Source organism: Ovis aries, chromosome 3 (assembly GCF_016772045.2).
Source record: "Ovis aries strain OAR_USU_Benz2616 breed Rambouillet chromosome 3, ARS-UI_Ramb_v3.0, whole genome shotgun sequence".
Taxonomy (NCBI): Eukaryota; Metazoa; Chordata; class Mammalia; order Artiodactyla; family Bovidae; genus Ovis; species Ovis aries.
The window spans coordinates 215808027-215829129 of NC_056056.1; the positions used below are offsets into that span (position 1 = coordinate 215808027).

At 55.7% G+C, this 21103-nt stretch overlaps 1 protein-coding gene and 1 long non-coding RNA gene across 4 annotated transcripts in view; both read right to left on the minus strand.

Annotated features, from left to right (window-relative positions):
- TMEM184B (transmembrane protein 184B) overlaps window positions 1-21103 on the minus strand; it is a 51038-nt gene that overhangs the window by 3568 nt on the left and 26367 nt on the right. For all 3 annotated transcript variants that reach the window (XM_027968106.3, XM_004006989.6, XM_060413554.1), the window contains exons 2-8: window positions 20482-20731; window positions 18789-18954; window positions 7056-7146; window positions 6507-6582; window positions 3516-3607; window positions 2550-2719; window positions 1898-2092 (exon numbers count right to left, since the gene is read on the minus strand). In XM_027968106.3, the coding sequence (XP_027823907.1) occupies window positions 1898-2092; window positions 2550-2719; window positions 3516-3607; window positions 6507-6582; window positions 7056-7146; window positions 18789-18954; window positions 20482-20673 (982 nt within the window). In that variant the 5' untranslated portion in view covers window positions 20674-20731. The remainder of the gene's footprint in view (window positions 1-1897; window positions 2093-2549; window positions 2720-3515; window positions 3608-6506; window positions 6583-7055; window positions 7147-18788; window positions 18955-20481; window positions 20732-21103) is intronic.
- Window positions 13988-16947, minus strand: LOC132659502 (uncharacterized). The gene is made up of 2 exons (XR_009600036.1): window positions 16834-16947; window positions 13988-16204 (listed from the first exon to the last, which is right to left on the minus strand). It is a non-coding gene; the product is annotated as an uncharacterized LOC132659502 (long non-coding RNA).

Here is a 21103-nt window from a genome sequence, read left to right on the forward strand (position 1 = left end):
CCCAGGCCCCGCCCCTACCCAGCTGGCACTCAGGTGGCCCCACTGCCCCTCTAGGCCTGGGCCGGGGCAGTTCTGTCCATCTAGGAGACTGCTCCTTCAGGGCTCAGGCCTTCTGCTGGGGCACCAAGAGCGGACACCCAGAATGCTGGTCGGAGTTCAACCTCTGCACCTGAGGAGGGACCCCCCGCACCCCACTTCTCTTCACGCTTGGCTAGAAATCCTGAGCCCGTGTTACGTGCGTTGCCAACCTTGCAACACTTCATAGACGGGGCGTGGAGGAGAGGGTGCTTGACAGGTAGAGACCACACCACAGAGCTGGCTTTGCACTCAACTCTGATGGGGGCTGAGAGAGGCCGGGAACTGTGGTTAACAGGTGAACAACTGGCCTAGGACCCGCACAGTGGTGGGCGAGGGCGTGCAGCAGCTTCCCCAGGCTGGGCTGGGGTCCTTGCTAGAGCTGGATGCCTGGCCACGCTGTTTCTGGCTGGGGGTGGATGTGTCTCGGGGCAGTGGGCGAGAAGAGAGCCCAGGTGACCGTGGAGAGCCTCTGTGGGGAGGGCCACAGAAGCAGGGCCTTAAACCATGTTAGACCTTAATGGTCTAGAAAGGGTTCTCAGCCACGGCCTCAGGCTCAAGGCACCAGGGTGACCAGGTCCCAGGGACATTGCCCTCGACACTGGGAGGGTGCTGGCCACATCTCTTCCAGCTGGTGGGAGGTGGGTGGGATGCCAGCTAGCAGCAGTGAGCCCTGGCCAGCACAGCCCCTCTGGCACTAAGTGCAGAATCCAAACCAGAAAAAAGATGGAGAATGCCCAGGCGGCAAGTGTGTTGGGTGAACGTGGTCAGGTGCACTGGAGTTGAGAGGCCTGGAGGTGATTCAGTCCACACAGCCGCAGGTTTTTAAGGCCCCTTCTCAACCAGGGAAAGCACAAGACAAGTAAGGTGGGAGGGGGCCCCCTGAGGAGCCCTGCAAAGGCCAGGCCAGTGTTTCTACACTCAGCTCAGCATGCCCAGTGAGCCCATGGTGGGCACAGGTGGTGGGCCTAGGCAAGTGGGCCCTGGGCCTTCGGCCACACACGCAAGGAACTGGCAGCAACCGACCCCATGGATAGATGTGTTAGACCAGGAGACTTCCTCCTCCCGAGACCCTCCTGTCTCCTCGAGGGGCGAGCTGGTTCAGGCATTGCCAGCCTCTTCTTCCTCGTCCCGAGCCTTACCACTCTGCCCAGCAGCAGCCAGAGGCAGCCCTCAGCCCCTGCTTTTCCTGAGAGCATGTCAGAATTGCCTGGGGAGCTGTCGGCACATCCTGCTGGGCTCAACCCAAGGGCAACTACTGCAGAATCTCTGAGGGCGAGTGTCTCCAGGGCATCTTAATATACAACTGGGGTTGCCAACCGCTGTTCTCACAAAGCAAAGATTAGCAGGTGTAAAAAGAAAGCTGTTAAAAGCTATTACCATCTGAGTCTGTTTCTTAGAAATAATCAGGTTAAAAAAAAAAAGCTTTAGAGACAAGGAAATTATAGGACAAAATGGATAATGCTGTTCGATATCAGGAACCTTAGGAATCTGTTTATCCTAGGGTCTCTGTCCTGGCCTTCCCATGGAGATATTGTGCTTTATCATCTCAGGGTCTCCATACTCCAGACCTGCTGCAGACCAGTCCTCACCCCCACTGACTTCCAGGACCAGTCCTCACCCCCATCGACACCTTGTAACTGGGGGCAGGGGTGCCTGGACCTCTGTGGCCCCTTTCCTACACCGAGGGTCCCCTCCTGATCTCCTGATCCATCAATACCAGAAGGACCCTGGGAGGCAGGAGGGGCTGAGGGGCAGGGCCAGGAAGCACTCTTCCGGTTGGTGGGGGGTCGGGGGTCAACTCTAGGACCCTGGCTCATACCTTGTGCGTCCAGCCTCTTGTCGGCATAGACCTTGTAGGTGAAGGCATGCCGCAGCGCCAGAGCTGCAAAGAACATCTCCACGCAGATGATGAAGTCCTGGTAGCCAGCAGCCACGGTGCCCTCGCCCACCGACACGCGGGCCGAGTGGATCTTGGGGATGGCCCCGCACTTCTCCAGGATGGCCAGGAGCATGCCTGGAAGGGGAGGTATGGAAGGGGCGCCATGGCCGTCGAGCCCAAGACTGGATCCCCTTCTCCTTTTCCCTCCACATAGCGCCCCAGTGCCATACTCCTCTGGGAGGGTGAAAGCAGGGTGCACAGCTTCTCCTATTGGGTGGGAGTGCTGACACAAGCCGGAGCCTTGAGGAAAGTACCCCCCAGGTCCTGGCTGGACACCAACCCTGAGATCCCCCTGTCCAGGAAGCAATCCCACCAACGCTCCTGGCTCCAGTGAAAGGCTCTGGGGGCCCAGACTTCATGCCCCACAGGTGCTCAGTGGACACAGGTCCCTTTGAGCTCCAGCCAGGATCGCCCATGGCAACCCCAAGGCCCAGGCCCTCGGGGCACTGGGGATGGTGAGCAGGAGGCAGAGGACGAGGTTGAGGGGACAGGGAGGCACGGCTGGCCTCGCAGGGGCCGGGAGGAGGCGCACCTTGCCAGAAGGAAAGAAAGATGACAGACTTGACCATGAAGAACTTGAGGACAGGGCTGTAAGGGCTGAGCAGCTCCCGGGTGGCAAAGTAGAAGAGGAAGAGGGCGTAGAGGGCCAGGCTGACGGAGATGTTGTAGACGATGGTCACGTAGAGGTAGCCGCTGGTGACGCTGCGGGAACCGGGGACATTCTCAGGCTTGAACAGACCCTTCTGAGCAACAAGGGGCCTCCTTCCCCCTTTGCCCTGCCCGCATGCCCCTTCACATGGCTCTCAGAAGGCTCCCTGAGCAGTGCTCCCCAAGCCACTGATAGAAGTGGGCAGGGCACCGGTGAGCCTTGCCACCTGCAGCTCCATTGCCCACGCTCCTGGCAGATGACTCCAGGCGGCCTTGGGGGCAGGGCCTCAGCCTGATGGTCCAAGGGACAGAACCTGGCTTGGCTCTTTTCACTTGAGCCACATTACATTCCCTCGGAGCCTCTGTTTGCTCACCGACCCCCGGGGACTGTCGTGCAGGGTTACAGGGGGTGTGTGTGCAAGCTCAGGGCCTAGACACACAGTCATGTTCACTAAACCCTCAAGTGGGGTGTGCCAATCCACGCAGAAGAGACTCGAGCTGGGGACCTCAGGGATCTGGCTCTCTCGTCCCCTCCCTGGGAATGGTCACTGTCCCTTCTTGCCCCCCCTCCCCCCAGGGGCCCCACTCTGTTGCCTGAAGGTGACAGATGTTCCTCTGTCAGAGGCAGGGCCAAGTGTGATGGCACCACTGCCAGGCTCCAGCCCTGGCAATTCAGGGGTGCAGAGAGGCGTGAGGACAGATGGAGTCAGGCTTGCCCTCCACTCAGACGACAGACACAGGCGTGGGGCCAGTCTGCGGCCACTGCTTCCCTCAGCCAGAGCCTGAGCCTCTGGGCAGAGCTGCCCACTCCTCCCCACATGCACCTTGGAGGAGGGGACCCGCCACTTACTCAAAGTCACCATCCCGGTACTTGCCGAACGCCTGGAGGACCACGGTGCTGACGGCCATGAGTGGCTTCACCACGCAGAACTGCAGGGTGGCCTGTTGGGGAGAAGGCAAGAGGCAAGGCTGAGCACACGGACCACGGAGGCAGCACCTCCTCTGGCCAGCTGGGCTGGTGCCAGAAGCCAGGGGATGGGAGAGGCCCAGTGTCCTGCCCCCGGGGGAACTGCTGTCTGCAGAAGACATGAGACAGTAATAGGGCGATGCAGCTGCGTGCGAAGACAGGAGGGTGTGAAGGAAGAATGGAGGAGACACAGAGACGGAGAGCCCACAGGAGCGACCACTGGACATGCTAGAGACGGGAGGACTGGCAGAGGGGGCAGCCAGGGGCACGAGCTCAGCCCAGGGGCAGACAGCAGACAAGGGCGAGGGGTTAAGTGCTGGTGTGAGGGTGGCAGCGGGGAGCAGGCCTCCCACTCTGGGTGGGTGAGGGCCTCCTCGTCCACCCCAGGTCTGGCCCTCTGCCCCATGCTCTGGGCCTGGGTCTAGGATTTATGTTGAGCTGGGGTTTTACTGACGATGGGGATGACCCCAAAATAGGAAGTAGCCCAAAGCCCAAGAAAGGCCTGGAGTCCCGACATGAGTCTGAATTCTGGCCTCATCAACTACCCACTGCGGAAGCTCGAGGGGGCAGTCATTCGGCCTCTGAGTGGCTGTGCGTGAAGGATGGTTGTAACCAGCCCCCTGCGGCAGGGTCGCTGTGCAGGGACTGAAGCACAAGACCACACAGGCTGCCTTTGGAGGTCTCCCACCTCTGAGCACTCAGCAGAGGCCTCTGCCACTGAAAGAAGCCCTCAGTCGAGTTTCCACAAGTCCCTCCAGAGGCCCCAGTAAATGCCAAGGGGAACTGCAGGGCCCATGTAATTATGAGAAGCACCACTCTCTAGGGGCTTCCCTGGTACCTCAGTTGGTAAAGAATCCGCCTGCAATGTGGGAGACCTGGGTTTGATTTCTGGGTCAGGAAGGTCCCCTGGAGAAGGGATAGGCTACCCACTCCAGTATTCTTGGGCTTCCCTGGTGGCTCAGTTGGTAAAGAATCCGCCTGCAATGCGGGAGACCTGGTTTGACCCTGGGTTGGGACGATCCCTTGCAGAAGGGAAAGGCTACCCACTCCAGTATTCTGGCCGGAGAATTCCATGGACTGTATAGTCCAAGGGGTTGCAAAGGGTTGGACATGACCGAGCGACTTTCACTTTACCACTCTCTAGAAACCCAGTAAATGTCTGCCACAAGGTCCTGCTTGGGGAGATGGGATTAGCTTTCAAAGGCTAAGCTGGTGTGGTTCCAAATGGGGCAAGGACCTCAGAGCAGAGAAAGTAACCTGTGGAACCCTAAGTTTCTGATCTGAGAGGGGCTTGAGTGAGGTTTGCAGGGGAGCCCAGGGCGAGCTGAGCTGCAGGGCTGCCAAGATGAGAGGCGTGCATGATGGGGTTAGATGGGTGATGCCCACAAACCCCGCTGCTCCCCACCCCCTCAAGGAAGCGGGATCAGCACCTTTGGGGAAGGTCAGCAGCGTGTCCCAAATAAGCACTGGTGCTACCCTGGCTCAGCATGGTGGGGGCTGGCTGAAGCGACAGAAGACTCAGACCCAGACAGTGGCCCTGATGACAGAGCCGCGGTGTCCTCTCTCCAAGGGGAAAGGGTGAGAGGTTTCTTTAGTTCTCGCCTCTGACTACCTGTCCCCGCCACCTCCAGGACCAGCAGCGGAACATCTGGGCCCACGAGGCTGGGGAGTAATTTCCAACAAGGCAACCAAGCTAGTGATCTGGCATCAACACTTCGTACACAATCTGATCCTCCAAGAAGAAGCTCAGAGAGTCACAGCTGGGCCAGCACTAGTAAACAAAGGCTCTGAGAGGCCCCACCCTGAAGCCGGGACAGTGTGAACTCTTTCCCTGCAGGTCCCACGGGGAGGTTTTGAATTTAGAAACACCCGAGGGAAGGAAGATCTGGAAGAACTGGAGACTGGCTGTCCAAGCAGGGCTTTGTGGGTGGGGCTGTGCACAGGGCGTGGCCCTGCCCAGGAAAGAGCAGAGAGGCCAGCCTCCAGCAGGTCTGGGGATGGGGTGTGAGTTTCATTTCCCAAGATGATGCTGCTCGATGCTGGATGGGCTGATGGGCCCTGTGGAGATGAAGCCAGGGTCCTGCCAGCGGGGCATGGTGCCTGAGGCCTTCCTGAGCAAGGGATGGCAGGCTCAGAGCCAGGGCTGTGTTAAGGGCTTTCCTTCATCTGTTCCTCAAACCATCCCTTGAGGTTAAGTATCATTATACTCATTTCAGAGAAGAGGAAACCAAAGCTCAGAGAGGTTTTGTAATTTAGCCAAAGTCACACAGTCAAGAGGAGAGGCCAGAATTCAAATTCAGACGGTCAGGGACCCAGACCCAGGCACTTGAGCACAACACCATGCTGCCTCCTCCCAGGCCACTCGAGACCACTGGGAGGGCGGATCTGGAAACTGGGAGCTGCTGGGCTGCCTGCCAAGTAGGAAATGGGGAAAGAACCAGAGGCTGCGCAGGTTTGTTCCATCGTGTTCCTCAACGCAGAAACCCTCCTGGCTCTAGCCACAGAAGATAAGTTTTCACACTGAGATTCTAGAATCGCCATGCACTTCCTCTGACTCGCACACACACATCAAGATTTGGATGAAATGAGCAAGCATCTGGGGGCACTTCCTGCCTGGGGTACCTGCCAATGCTCCTTTGAGGACACCCCGCTAGTGCTCGTGCATCCCTGACAGCACGAGGAGAGGGTGCCTCGCAGGAAATGGGGACCCCGCTGGTGGGCCGGGAGCAGGGTCCTCCTGGCCTGACGCCTGCCTCTGCTGCTCTGTCAACCAGGGGTAGCCTAGTCCCTGCAGCTGCCGCTCCAGGGCACAGACCCAGGCTCCTGGTCCCTGGCCTGCAACCTGTGACCAGCGCAGTTGTAGGAGCTACCCACCTGCTTGCAGAACCGTAGGAACCCGATGGAGTAAGTCTTTCCCCAGAGGCAGCAGGTGCCATACATACAGCTGGACCTGGAAGAGGCGAGTGGAGAAGGGCGGGTGAGCAAAAAGAGAGCTGGGACTCAGGAAAGCAGGGCGGGGGCAGGCCACCCTCACTCTCCTTCACAAGCCGGGGTGGAGCGGGGCAGGGTGGGGATCAAGCTCGGATCCTGGGCAGTCTTTGAGCCTGAGGACAAGCACTGGGAGAGACACAGCATGTGTGGCAGGAACCCTTGGGATAACAAATCAACCTGAAAGGCACTGAATGTGAAAGCTGCAAGAGGGAAAACATAGGTAAACAAGAAAGGACAGGAAGAGAAAGAGCCAGGCAGGCCCTCCCCAGAGTCCCAGTGAATGACCTCGCTCAGGAGGTGCAAGAGAGGCAGAGTAGGTCAAGGTCACAGGCAGAGATGGTCTGTGTGACCGGCTGATGCCAGGACGGCTCAGAGAACGTCAGGCCCAGGAAACAGGGTGGTAGGGAGGGCTCCCAGGGACTTCATACTCACTCGATGGGCTTCCCTCTGATCTCTGACATGATGGAACTTTCCCCTCCGAGGTATTCATAGCACAGGCTCAGGAAATTATAGATGACCAAGGCTGTGAAAACAAAGTCCAGAGAAAACCACTCAGATCAACAGAACGGATAAACAGATGGTGGAATTCTAAACAGCAATGAAAGTGAATGAACCACAGTCACAGGCAGAGACTGGAGGTGGGGAGGACTGGAAGTGGCGGGGGTGGGGGGCGGACCTCAGGAATGTAAGAACCCACAGTGGATATTCCACTCGTATAATCAAACTCCGGCCCAGCTAAACCACGGTGCTCACAGACGCTGCCGGGCTCACCATAAAGAAAGGCAAGAACGTGATTACCACCCAATGCAGGATTGTGAGGGGCGAGCTGGACAGGCAGGCTGGGGGCTTGAAGAGCTGGCAGGGTGCACATTCTGGGTTTTAGCCTTATAATTGTTTACTAGTTTTATATACTTTCCTGTTTCTGTGTTACAGATCACAGTTTTATGACCAAGCAACAATTAAACATTCTCCAGAAGGATCTCAGGAGAAATTCTCAGCAAGAATGAGACAGAAAGAACCCTTATGCATTCATCAGCGTGTAGCAGCATCTTAGCCTATAGCACGATAAGCTACAACAAAACGTATGAGAGGTGCCCAAAATACAATGCAAATGTTTCAGGAAGCTGGGCCAGCGTGTTCTGAATCAGGACACAGCTTGACATCGCCCACAAAGATACAAAATCTGCAACAGCCACCAACGGGGGCTCAGTAGAAGTATGCTGTGAGTGCTATAAATACAGCACCACGTTGTAATAGGTCTCCTGGTCAGAGGACTTCTGAGGGGTCAGCAAATGAAGGCTGCGGCCTGCAGGGTGCTAGAAGTACCAGGATGTGCCGGAAGCCAGGGCACAGAGAGGAGGAGGACGCATGGAGGAGAGGTGCAGGAGGCAGACCAGGGGACGGGGCAGGGACAGGACAGGCGTCCAGCAAAGGAGTGAGGCCAAGGGGTGGGTCAAGGCAGGGTCAGGGGATAAGATCTAGGGAGACGCACCAGCAGCCCTGCAGCCAGCAAGCCCCTTCTCATCTGACCTGCCATCCGCGTGCATCAGAAAGGCCTTCGAGGCTCCCAGAGCAGGCCCCTGGCTCAGCTCAAGGTCTTTCAACAGGTAGCCTGGTTCCTGCACACCCCTCACATTTCCTTCCCAGCAACACAAGGTGCCCCCCTCCCCTTGGCAGGGTCTTATGCCCTTCGTGCTTCTGCCCTCAGGGGTCCCACTGCCTGTGCCCTGCCCTCTGCACTCCTGGAACCATCAGCCCGTCAGACATCACCCTTCCTGAGAAGTCCCTGGCCATCACCATGGGGACCTGTGCATCCCACATCCACAGAACCTGCTGATTTGCAGACACCAGGCAGCCCTTCCCCGCCAGAGTGTGATCGCCGACTGGGATTAGCATGGGCCCAGCCCTTGCCATATACTAACATAGAAGCTTGACTGCCTGGAATTGGAGTACAGCAGACCCTGGCCATACGTCTGCAGGTAAAAGTCGGCCTTTAGCAACTTGGAAAGGGCTGTACACCCCTCAGTTGGTCTAACCTACTAAGGGTTCATGTCTGGGGCTGTGAAACAGGGGCCCAGGTGGCACCCTGTATAAACAGGACCCATAGCACCGGCCACCTATGCTGTGACGATCCCCCTAGAGACACACAGCGGAGGGTTCCCAATGTGGCTCTGCTGGGTGCCTCCCTGTGGCTCAGTTTTCTCATCTGTTAAACAGGGCCCAAAAGAGCGCCTATCAAGTTAGGAGGTGGTGGGGTTTCTGTGAGCACGCAAGGTGCTCAGGAGAGTGGCTGGCACCCTCCGCATCGGCGGTCACGGCTGTTTATCTGCCCGCCTTCCCTGGGGGCCTGCTGTCCCCTGACAAGGCTCAGCGCCCTGTATATGGTGGGAATCTCCACTGACTGGCCTCCGGATCACTTTCCACTGATAGGAACTTTGGGCATCTGAAGGCAGGAGGTGAGGAGCATCAAGCCAAATCTGATGTCAGCCTACTAATACGGTTTTATCCAAAACCATATAAGGCCAAGAGGAGTGGACGTGTCTCTTCCAAACGGTCCAGCTATATTGTAGTCAATGGCATTTTTCCAAAGGCAGACACATCCCCAGACGCTGACACTCCTCTGCTGAGAGATGAGGGTTTTCTTCCCTCTTCTCAAATCTGGGTGAACCGGGGAGACCATAGGGGAAGCAAAGCGTTTTGACATCTGATGTTCTGGTTAGAAAAGGCTTCTTTCTTTACAACTTTTTAAAAAACTTATTTATTGGCCGTGCTGGGTCTCCACTGCTGTGCACGCTTTTCTCCAGTTGCGGCGAGCACGGGGGCTCCTCTCTGGTTGCGGCACATGGGCTGCTCATTGCGGTGGCTTCTCTTGTTGGGGAGCACCGGCTCTAGGGCGCATGCGCTCCGGCTGCTGCAGCACACAGGCTCCAGAGCATAGGCTCAACGGCTGTGGTGCAGGGCTCAGGTGCTCCAAGGCATGTGGGAGCTTCCCAGATCAGGGATCGAAGCCATGTCCCCTGCACTGGCAGACAGATCTTTACCACCGAGCCACCAGGGAAGCCCAGAAAAGGCCTCCTTCTTCTGGTTTATCCTCTCTTGAGATGCTGGCCCTTAGACCCGGCCATCACGCCAAGAGGAAGCCCACACTGGTCCATGTGAAGAGTCCACATGAAGAGGCTCATGTGGCAGGAACCCAGGTCCCCAGCTGATACCAGCATCAACTGCCAGCAACGTGAGTAAACCAGACATCAGATGATCCATCCCCAAGCCTTCAGGTTCTCCAGCTCAGTCCCAGGTACCACGGAGCAGGGCCAAACTGTCCCCAGTGTGCTCTGTCCAAATTCCTGACCTGTAGTATTCATGGACAAAATAAACGGCTGTTTTACATGAGCCTGTTTTGGGGTAGTTGTGTATACAGCCAAGTGAGTGAAATGCACATAAAACCTCTTCTGGAGTCCCCACATCATGCCATGATCTCTCAGGCCTCCCCTTGGGGGTACATTCAGGTCGCTCTGCTAAATCCCAGAGGCAGACCCAGCTGCGACGCCACCTTGTCCTTGGCTGGTCCCCTGTCTCATCGCCATGTTCATATCACACCCCACAATCTCTGTGGATCCACCTGCTCCTTCTAGTACAAGAAGCAGCCTAAAGCGGGCAGCAAGCCAGGGACCCTGGAGCCAGACTGCCTGCGTGTCCCACCGCTTAGGCTCCACCACTTAGGAGCTGTGTGGCCAATCTCTTCAGAGCTCTGGGCCTTGGTTTCCTCATCTCTAAGCCGGGGATAACAGCTGCTCCCAGGTGGGGGCTGCGGTGAGGACGGGGCTCAGGGCTGAGAGTGTGGTGCCTTATCTCGAGGCTGGGCTCACAGTGAATACTGCGCAGTGTTACCCACTGTCTTCTGTAAACACCTTGCAGGCAGGACCCGAGGCCCACCCCCACAGCGATCAAAGGGCTTGGCACTTCCACACTCAATCAGCAAGGAAGAAACGATCGGGTGGACACAGGCCACAGCTCCAGGTGAGGCTCAGAGAGGAGGGCTATGGGTGAGGCCCTCACTCAGTCCTGCGCTCAAGGTGCTCAACCTCTCACGGGCTGGGAAGCTGCACTTTCCCCAAGGTAACTGGACTTCCAGTCACCAAAGTCCAAGGGAGAGGCCACAGGGCCCAAGGTTCCTCTGCCCCTCTGTCCAGAATCACCAAACTAGGCTATCTTGCAATCCACTTCTGGGAAGAGCTTGGTGCCTGAGCTCACATCCTGTCCTGTGTCGCAACATACGTCAGCCTGCTCGTGAATTATATGGTCCAGCTCTCTGTCCATATGCAGCTCTGCATTCAACTGGTGAGATCACCAAACTTCATCCATCTCTCCCAATTCAGGATTTTTGACCTTTGATCAGTGCTCTGGGGCCAGACAGTCTGTAAAATCCTGATCTGCTGATGGTTTCTGTTAAAAGAATCATTAGTGAGTAGATAATGCATCTTGGAGAAGGGAAACAAGATAGAATCTCCTGGAGATGACTCAACCAGCCCACACCAAGACCCACTGACCATCTGGACAAATCAATGCCCTTCCTAGGAAATGACAGAGCCATGCAAAATACCACCCCCACACTCCAGCATGTGTGTTTAAAATGGACAGCTCAACACACAGCCAGGGGACAGAGATAAGCTGGCCCTGAATGTCACAAGAGCAAAAAAGATTAACCGTGGGGGTTCTCACCTGACCACAGCTCCCATTCTGGTTCCCTGGAGAGACCCCAGACAAACAAGTGACCACAGGGGCCCACAGGGAGCATCCAGCATCAGAGAAAGAATGGGCTTGCTCTCTTTCTCGCTAACCCTGGACAGCCAGATACCTGGAACTTCCATCTCCATTCTAGACACCAAATCTTAAATGAACTAGAGACAAAGGCACACAATCAGAGGCAAAAGACCAGATCCAACTGCTTAGCAAACAGGGGGCACCCGAACATTCTTTCCCGCTTTTCCAGTGGCTGCTGATCATCACGGACAATAACAGATGCATGTGCTACAGCCAGGAGGGTGGGGTCCTCCCTCAGCGCCAACCCCGGACTCTGAGCCGTGCACTGGCCCTTGCTCCTCCTCCCTCTGGCTTTTCTGCCCTTTGCTGTTCCTGCTCACTGCTGCTCCTTGCCGTCCAAAAAGCTGACTTCGGTCTGTCTTCTTTGGTTTCTTCTCGTTGCCTGTCTTTATCCTGATGGGTTGAGCTCTTCTGATTCCTGGCTCTCTCAGAGCCGTGGCCAGCAAGGGCCACGACCAGCCCCGTGAGTCCTGCTGGCAGCACACTGGTCGTTGAGTCTTTGGGGGTCCTCAAGCTGGTGGTCCTCAATTGCACTCTCCCCACCTGGGAAGAAGTTTCACTTTGGACCCAAATCCAGGAATCCAAGTTCGTCCCAAATTGGAAACTGGGTGGAAGAAGCGCCATTCTTTGCTTCTCTCGTGCATGTAAAACCTCTTCCCTGAACAAGAGTTCACACTTTTGCAAGGAAGAACCTGGTCCTGTATTCCTTCCCCAAGCTTGGCCGCAGAGCAATTCCTGGACCTCAGAGACCCAGACCAGAGTCTGGCCTTTGGCAGTTACTTTCTAGGTAACAACTTGGGGCAAATTTCTTAGCCTATGTGAATTTTTTTTTCACATGTGCAACATGGGGATGATAACAGATACTCTACCAGGTAACTGAGATGAAAGAATGAGCTAACAGTAATGAAAAACCATGTGGTGAACTGTGAAGTGCCACCCAAACCCTATTAGCAAGACAGTGCCCACCCAGAGCAGCCGTGGACGCGTTTCCCCATCTGAGCTTCAGCCACCCGCACCTCTCCAGCCACTGAACTCCCCAGGGTGTCTCAGAGTCATCTTTAGGGGCGACCCCTACCCCAATCAAGCACTAAATGCAGGCAAGGGGGCTGGATCCCACCGCTGCACCATCTGCCTGCCCTGTGTACCCTGGTGCTCCACTCCCAGCTCTGTAAATTCTGGCCTTTACCAGGCAGTAGACGCTCAGCGGTAAAGAATCTGCCTGCAATGCAGGAGACCCAGGTTCAATCCCTGGGTCGGGAAGATCCCTTGGAAAAGGGAATGGCAACCCACTCCAGTGTTCTTGCCTGGAAAATTCTATGGACAGAGGAGCCTGGTGGACTACAGTCTATGGAGTCACAGAGAATTGAACACAACTGAGCAACTAACACTTCCATTAGGGGCACTGGGCAAGCAACCATTTCTCCCTAGATAATGGAATCACTAGCTCCAGTTCACAGGGTTTACCTCCATTCTCCCCTGAAATGGCGCTGAAATGAGAAGGAATTGGGGGGAAAGGTATAAACCTTCAAAGGTAAGGACATGGTCCCAGAGGCAGCAGGTGCCATGAGGCAGGGGGATGTCACAAAAGCTCTGGAAGGTGTGGCGTGGCCACTGACTTGGGGACAGGAGGGAGCCAGTAAGAACCCCAGGAACCTGTGTAACCAGGCACGCCAGGCAGCTCTGATGGCTGTGGGTACAGATGTGAACACCAGCTACAAATCTCCAGGTGGTGCTCTTGGCTTTTTCCTTTCGAGACAGTTGAGATGGGTCTGCCCTCACAGAACTTGGCCCAGGTAAGGGCAGCAATGAAGAGACTTGCAGAAAATACAAACAGGATGTCTGAACACGAAGGGAAGATGTCCAGGGCCCTTTCCCAGCTATAGCTCAGCCCCTCAGCTTCCTCCTCCTAGAAGGCGATGAGAACATTATTCCCTGGGGAAAGAGGCCCAGAATCAAAGAGCCTTCATGTCCTGTCTACCCCATCACTGCATGCAAACAGCAGAGGAGCAACCTCCCTGGTGGTCCAGTGGTTAAGATGCCCCACTGCCACTATTGGAGGTGCGGATTCAATCACTGGTCAGGGAAATAAGATCCCATATGCTGCAGTAAAAAAAAAAAAAAAAAAGTAAATAAAAGGCAGAGGAAATGTCCCACGTCCTATCCATGTCCTCCACCCAACTGGGACAAGGCCCAGCAGTTTTAAGACCCATTCTTCTTTTCCACTGTTTTAGATTTCTTACTTTGGGCTCCCATGTGTACTTGGTATTTCCTCTATTTATGTATGTGCTCAGTCATGTCAGACTCTTTGCAACCCCACAGAGTGTAGCCTGCCAGGCTCCTCTGCCCCTGGGATTTCCCAAGAAAGAATACTGGAGTGGGTTGCCATTTCCTCCTCCAGGGGATCTTCCTGACTCAGGGTTCAAACCCGTGTCTCTTGCATCTCCCACACTGGGAGGCAGATTCTATACCACTGTGCCACCTGAAAAGCCCAAGCCCCATTCTCAAATATATTTAAAAAAAAAAATAGCCAAGAACACCAGACATTTGAGGAAAGCTTCTTATTCAAAGGTCAAAGAGCAAAGTAAGCAAACAAATGGAAGAAACTCAAGAGATAGAGATAAAGTGGGGAACAGAAGAAAAATGTACTTAGCATCCCCGGAGAGAGAACAAAACCAGGAACAAGGGAGAAAGAGCAGGGGAAAGCTCCTGACATTTTACAACATGATACAGGAAACAAAACCTTCAACAGAAAGCTCAAAGGTAAAGATTTAAAACATAACCAGAAGAATTCCTGGAAAGCGGAACAAAGAAAGAGATGGAAAATGCCAAGAAGCTGTAAAGGAAATTTGAGGCTCAATGCAAAAGTGCAACGTGCTACTTAACTTACTCCAGAAAGGGATGATAAAGTGGAGGGGAAGGAATTACCAAAGAAACATTCAGGAAAATTTCCCAGAACCTTAGGATATGAGTTGTATCCACACTGAAAGAGCCCACCAGATGCCCTGTACAATGAACACCCCATCTCTTGTGAGATTTCCGAACAATGAGGATAAAGGCAAGATACTAAAGAGCTGGGAGAAAAAAAAAAGAGTTACATACAAGCATTAAGGATCGAGCAGACTTTCCAAAAACAACACTGGGAGCTAAGAGGCGGTTAAAAACACACCTTCAAAATTCAGAGGGAGAATGATTTTCAATTCAGAAATCATATTCCCACTGAACACCAACGAACTTAAACATTATAATAAAGATATTTGCAGATAATGTTCAGATTTCAGAAAACAGAACTCCCATGCAACCTGTCTTCTCAGGAAGCCCCTGGAAGATGTGTGCTCACCAAAAAGGGCAAACCTCAGACACGGAAAAGACGGCACCCAGGGAACAGGCGGTTCACAGGAAGACGGCAGGATTCCTGGACTGACGGTGAAGGAAAGACCCAGGACAACAGCTGAAAAGCAAGAGGCATCGAGGACAACCAGTCCAGATGGGAGTAAGGAGGGCGGGGCTCCAGGAGGATCGCCACCTGGAACACCCGGAGCTAGGAGACTGCTAGGAGAGCTTCTTGTTTTATTCAACTGAAGCGCTGGGGGGATAAATTAATGATAAGAAACAGGAAACAGCAAGCCAAAGAGGCAGACAAGTAGAAACCAGAGGGAAAACAAAGCTGAACAAGGAAACGTCGTCTTGGGTCATTGTAAGGCTGAGCCCTGAACAGTTACAGATGTATAATCCGCACACTGCATGCAGACAAAGAAAAATAAAGATACGATCATATTAAAAAGAGGAAGGAAAGAAAACGTGCGTGTGTGTGCTGCAGCTGGAGATAGGATACCTCACTCAAAGCCTTCCTTGGACGTCCCTGGCAGTCCAGTGGTTAAGACTCTGCATTTCCACCGCAGGGGGAATGGGTTCAATCCCCGGTGGGGGAACTGAGTAAGATCCCACATGCTGCATGGTGTGACCAAAACCAAAACCCAAAACCAAAACAAAAACTCTTCTGCAGCAGGAAGTCACTATGTAACCCTACATAAGACTGGAAAGCTAAGAAATAACCTATTTTTAGGTCACTCGAGCAAATGAAACCAGTTTAAAGAGTTGAAAGTAGGATGACCTTGAGAGTGAGGAGGAGTTGGGGCAGTTTTGTTTCAACCAAGGGCATATATTACTTCAATAAAAGTAAAATTTCAGTTGTTTTAATTTTGTTCAAAAAAAAAAAGCAGATGTCTTTAAGAGGCCAGACAGAGAGTCCGGCTCTGAGCCGGCCTACACAACGGGCAGGTTCTATCTGAAATAAGAGGCCCCCAGCCCAGTCGATTCGTGTCCCTTTCCGAGTTTTGGGACACTGAGGAGGAAGGGTGGGAGGGAGAATGAAGGCGAAGTGGGCTCGGTTCTTTTTGAATTTTAAGAGACACAGTTCAGTTCAGTCGCTCAGTTGTGTCCGACTCTCTGCGACCCCAAGAATTGCAGCACGCCACACACCCCATCATCAACTCTGCAGGGGCGGCTCCTGTGGGCAGCTGCAGATAAGAGCACCAAGAGGGAGGTGTGGAAAAGGCCAGGCCAGGGCCCGGCCCACCGACTCAGACACTGCGAGCTGGTGGACGTGGGGGCAGCCTGAACTCCAAGGCAGCTGTGGCGCTGTTTGTAAACTCCTTCGGAGAGGCCAAGCGGATAATAGCGTTGCTAGGAGACATGCTTCGCAGGGCGGCAGGCTTCCTGTGAGGACCTTCGTGTGGCTGGAAGGATGGGACGGGCTGGACCTGAACAAAAGGGTTCTGGGATGGAGTAGCTGCCGACCATCTGCTGCTGCCTCTGGGGCCCAGAGTGAGATGGGCTGGAGGCCCCGGGTGGTCCCCACTTCTGCCATGAGCCCCAGTCTTCAGGGCCCCGGAGAGAAGGGAGCCTATACTTGGCCCCACATCACACAGGATAGCCCCACCCCAGGCCCCCAGTAGGGAAGTGCTTTTTGCTTCCAAAGAAACCAGTGGGCAGAGGCTGCTCCTGGGCACCATAGTGAGGCTGGCAGCTGAACAGAAAAGGGAGCCCACCGTTGCCATCCCCAGGCTTTACCACTGCCTAGGTGCCCAGTGGTTTCCCTGGGGACTCCGCCACTTCCGGGAACATCCGGCTCTAGAGTCCCTGCCCAGCTGCCACATTCTCACCTGACAGAGCCAGGCAGGGCCTCCAGCCTGGGGACTCAGCGAGGCAGTCATGTGGGGGACTGCAAGGCGTGTAGCAGGTGTTTAAGTCTTTTCTTGTTTTGGCTGTGCCAAGCCGCACACACGTTCTTATTAGTTCCCCACCCAGGGATAGAACCTGCACCCCCTGCAGTGAAGCACAGTCTTCCCTTATTCGTTCAAAAAATACAGATGGCGTGAGCACCTCTCACCTGCGGGCTCTGTCACCCGGGCTCTCGGCCCGTGTCTGCTCTCGTGGAGCTGACAGTCCAGGCTCACACACTGTCCATGCTTAACTGCAAACAGGGGCTGGGAGCCAGAGCCACGGGAAGGCCTTTCTGAGGGGATGCTGGAGTCAGGATGAAAGAGCTCCGCTGGCACTGGAAAAACGGATGTGCTGGGCTGGGCGGGAAAGGAGGCCGGCGGTGCTGCAGGGCTGGGGGGCCCCACCGGTGCCTGCATTCTCTCCTCACGTTCAAAGACCACTTCCTGTGCCCTGCAAGTCTTCAGGGATACACAGGTTCAAAGTGAGATGAGAGGAGAGACTCTAGCTTCTTTGGGGCCAAGCATGCTGCACTCCAAGGGCCAGGGCAAAGCAGCCCCCCTGCCCCGGGGTCTGGGAAGCAGGTAACCAGTTGTGGTCAGAGCCCTGGCATAAGGAAAACCATGTTTGGTCATTCCACCCAAAACCATCAGCGCAGGTATGGGGAGAAGCCAGGAAAGCATAGAACCATTGAGAAGGGTGGGCGTCAGAGCAGGGGTCTGGAGTTCAAGGGTCGTCCTTCCTCTCCCTGCTGGCCTGCCTGGGGACAGGCCGAAGCATCGCTGGCCTGCGACCTGTCCTGGGGTCTCTGGCCTCCCCTTCCTTCACCCACTCAGCACCTGGAGATTTTCTAAACTGCAGTTTCCAGTCATGTCATATTCTTGTGAATCGTCAGTTAAAAAGAAAGCCTGTTTCCTTCTACGCCCCCAAGGCTGTGTATGTCCCCATCCCTGCCTCCCAGGTCCATCTCCTCCAGCCACTGGCCTCTCCTCTGGCCATGGCTGGCCCCCCACTCCCCCCACAGCTCCCAGCACCCCAAAACTGGCACACGGAGATTCCTCTCTGCCCAGAATGAATACTCATCCATGCCACTGCCTGGCAGATGCTGACTCATCTCTAAGACCCTGATTCCTGCCCCACCGCTGCCCCAACCCCAGCCAGGGCCACTGGGAGAGAGCACCCCTGTCTCCTTGCGCTGACTGTTTAGGCCGCACAGATTCCTGGACGGCAGGCGGGGTGAGGGCTATCTTGCCCGGAGCCCAGCATGGGGCCTGGCTGGGTGCTTGGAGCTGGGCACAGGAGCAAGTGACGCGTCCACACCACACATGAGGACTGCCCCCTGAAAGGCAGCGAGCTCCTCCTGGGACAAAGCCCTCAGGATTAAGACACACAGGGAGGGAGGCCCAGCCCTGCCGCTACACTACCTTACCATACACCCTGAACAAGCCCCTTACCCACCTGTGCCTCACGGTACAGGGGTGCATGAAGGCTGTGTGCGGTGGTGCCCAGGCTGCCTCGCAGACCCGGGGCCACGAGGTCACCTCCAAGATTATGCAAATCGGTCAGGGATGAGCTGGGATCCACAGAGATGACACACTCCCTGGGGACCAGTGTGCATGGCTGGGTTTGGGGACCAGGTGCCTGATGCAGGAGTCGATTAACATGCATGAACTGTCCCTCCACGACTTTCTAAACACCTGTCCCTGGGCTGTGGAGCTAAAACACAGGTGGCCCACCCCGCCCTGTCCCTTAACTAACTTATGGTGCAGAGGGCAGGACAGACAGGACCCTCCCTTCCACAGAAGGGAAGCCCTTTCTACCAATGAGCCACTTATTTGTTGCCCCCATCCCCACCAGAGATGCCAGCACTGAGAAAGGAGCCCTGATCCTGGGTGTCTGTGCAGGTGTTTGGGGGCCGTTGTGAAGCGTCTCAGCAGGTGACAACTGGTTACACGTGTGCTGGGACCTGAAAACCTAGGGATGGAAAACCCTGAAGGGGTTCAAGAAGGGACAGGTGGCCCCTCCAGAAGGAAGCCGGGAAGAGGGTCTTCCAGCCCCCAAAGTGGGGGTGCACAGCTCCCAGCTCCCCCACAACCCTCTGGCTGCCGCCTGAGCCGTCCTCACCCTCGTAGCAGTCGCGCACGGTGCCGAAGTACACGTAGTACTGGTCGTTGGTGAAGAAAAGGAGGCTGAGCCAGGAGTCGAAGGCGTAGATGGGCACGATGAAGAGGATGCGGACGATGTAGCGCTGCTCGTTGGGGCAGCTGTAGCAGCGCAGGTGCATGTAGATCTGGGGGCGGAGGGGGCCGGTCAGCCGGAGCCCCGGAGCCCACGGCCCGCCCGCTCCACGGGAGAGGAGCCCACCCGAGTCCGGCTCCGCCCTCAACTAGCACAGGGACCACCACATAACTCAGCCCTGAGCCTCTGCGTCCTTCTCTCTCCACTGTGATGACACACACTTCCCAGGTGAGGCTATTGTAAGCATCCGACCAAGGGGTGCATGAAGCCCGCAGGCTGCGTGCGGTGGTGCCCAGGCTGCCTTGCAGACCCAGGGCCATGAGGTCACCCCCAAGATTATGCAGATCAGTCAGGGATGAGCTGGGATCCACAGTGATGACACGCTCCCTGGGGACCGGGATGTGTGCATATCTGGGTTTGGGAACCAGGTGCCTGATGCAGGAGTCGACTGACATGCATGTACTGTCCGTCCACCTCCAGGACTTTCTAAACACCTGCCCCTGGGGTGAGGAGCTAACACACAGGTGTTCAGGTGGTGGTCCACCCTGCCCTGTTGCTTAACTAACTTATGGTGCAGGGGGCGGGACAGACGGGACCTTCCCTTCCACAGAAGGTGGAAGTCTTTTCTGGCTGAGTGGCTGCAGTGACAGCTTCATTCTGGGTTTCACTTTCCCATCTGTTGAACAGGGGCAGCGCTGCCTGCCTCGCTGGCAAGTCGGGAGAATGCAATGCAGTTTTTAGAAAGCAGGGGAAAAAATAAAAGCTGCACACAAATGCCAAGAACAGCTCTAACCACGATGCCACAGTCCCAGCAGCCAGAGTCTCCCTCGTCCTAGCTCCCATGACTTCATGCTTGGCCCAGCCAAGCCCTGTGCCCGGGAGGAGGAAGATGAAGCGTTTCCCATCTGTTGTGAGCCAGCCGCCTGGGAAGCAATCGAGTTCTAGGAGGGACGGGGAACCCTGGGACCGGAACGGGCTCAGCCTCCCTCTTCATGGAGCAGCCTTCAAACCTTCTTCCTTGGGCAGCCAAGGCACGTCCCCACCCACGGCAGCCTCCCCTGGGATGGCGAGCCCGGGGGATGGGGACCTTGACTTCCATCCCAGCTCTGCCGCCAACTTGTATGTGACTAGGCTAGCGTCCCCTCCCTCTTTCCTCTCTGGGTCCCAATTTTCTCATCTGCAAAGGGGTTACTGCCACTCTGTACACAGTTCCCAGACTCCCCTATAGCTTGGGCTGGACACGTGACCAGTTCTGGCCCATGGAAGGTGGGCCTTTTTTGGTTGAGAAGGTTAAATATTCAGAGCACCTTCTACACACACCCCTCCCTGCAGTTGTCAGACAGATGGTGTCTCGCAACTGTAAGACGCTGGAACCACAGAATGGAAACTGATTGACACTGGGCTGGCTGAGCAGGAACCCTCCCCCCCCCGGGGAAGCCCCTGAGATTCCGGGCTTATCTGTCACTGCAGTGTAGCCTGGCCTGGCCTAACTAGCACTATGTTGGATGAGAAACCTCTCGGGACGACCGCCCACCTGCCCCAGAGGGCTGGGGCTTGCTGGCTCGCCTGGCCTGGGTACCTGGTGGCAGGTGATAAGCAGGGCTGTCCAAACGAAGAAGCCAGAGATGGCCTGAGCAGCGGTTGTCATCAGGAACACGGGCTGCTCCACGGCCGTGGGGCTGCCCTCAGGGATCACGGAGACGCTGGGCGAGGCTGCTGCCGTCGTGGGCGATGCTGGATCCGGGGCCAGCGCGGCCCCCCTCACGGTCATGGTGCCCGGCAGCAGGGGACTTCCTGAGAGAAAGCCTCAGAATAAATGACGAGCTGGCCTAGAAACAGGGAACCACAATGTTAGCCTCCTTCCAGTGTCAGCAGCAGCACTGGAAAAAACCTTCTAGGCTGTACATCTCCCTTCAAAATGTGACCAGACCCTGAGCATGCCTCACTCCAGCCCCTGGATTAATGGCACAGGCTCCTGACCAATCTCTCTGCTTCTTGCTTGGCCCCACCATCCACATAGAGCAGCAAGTGAACCTTCTAAGACATCAGTCAGATTGAGCCCTTCCTCTGCTCAAAACCCTCCAATGGCTCCTGTCTCCATCAGACTACAAACTGTTGTCCTTACAGAGGCCCACGGACTGCCTGATGGGCCCTCCGCACTCTCTGATCTCATGTCCATTCCCATCATGATCCTCCATTCC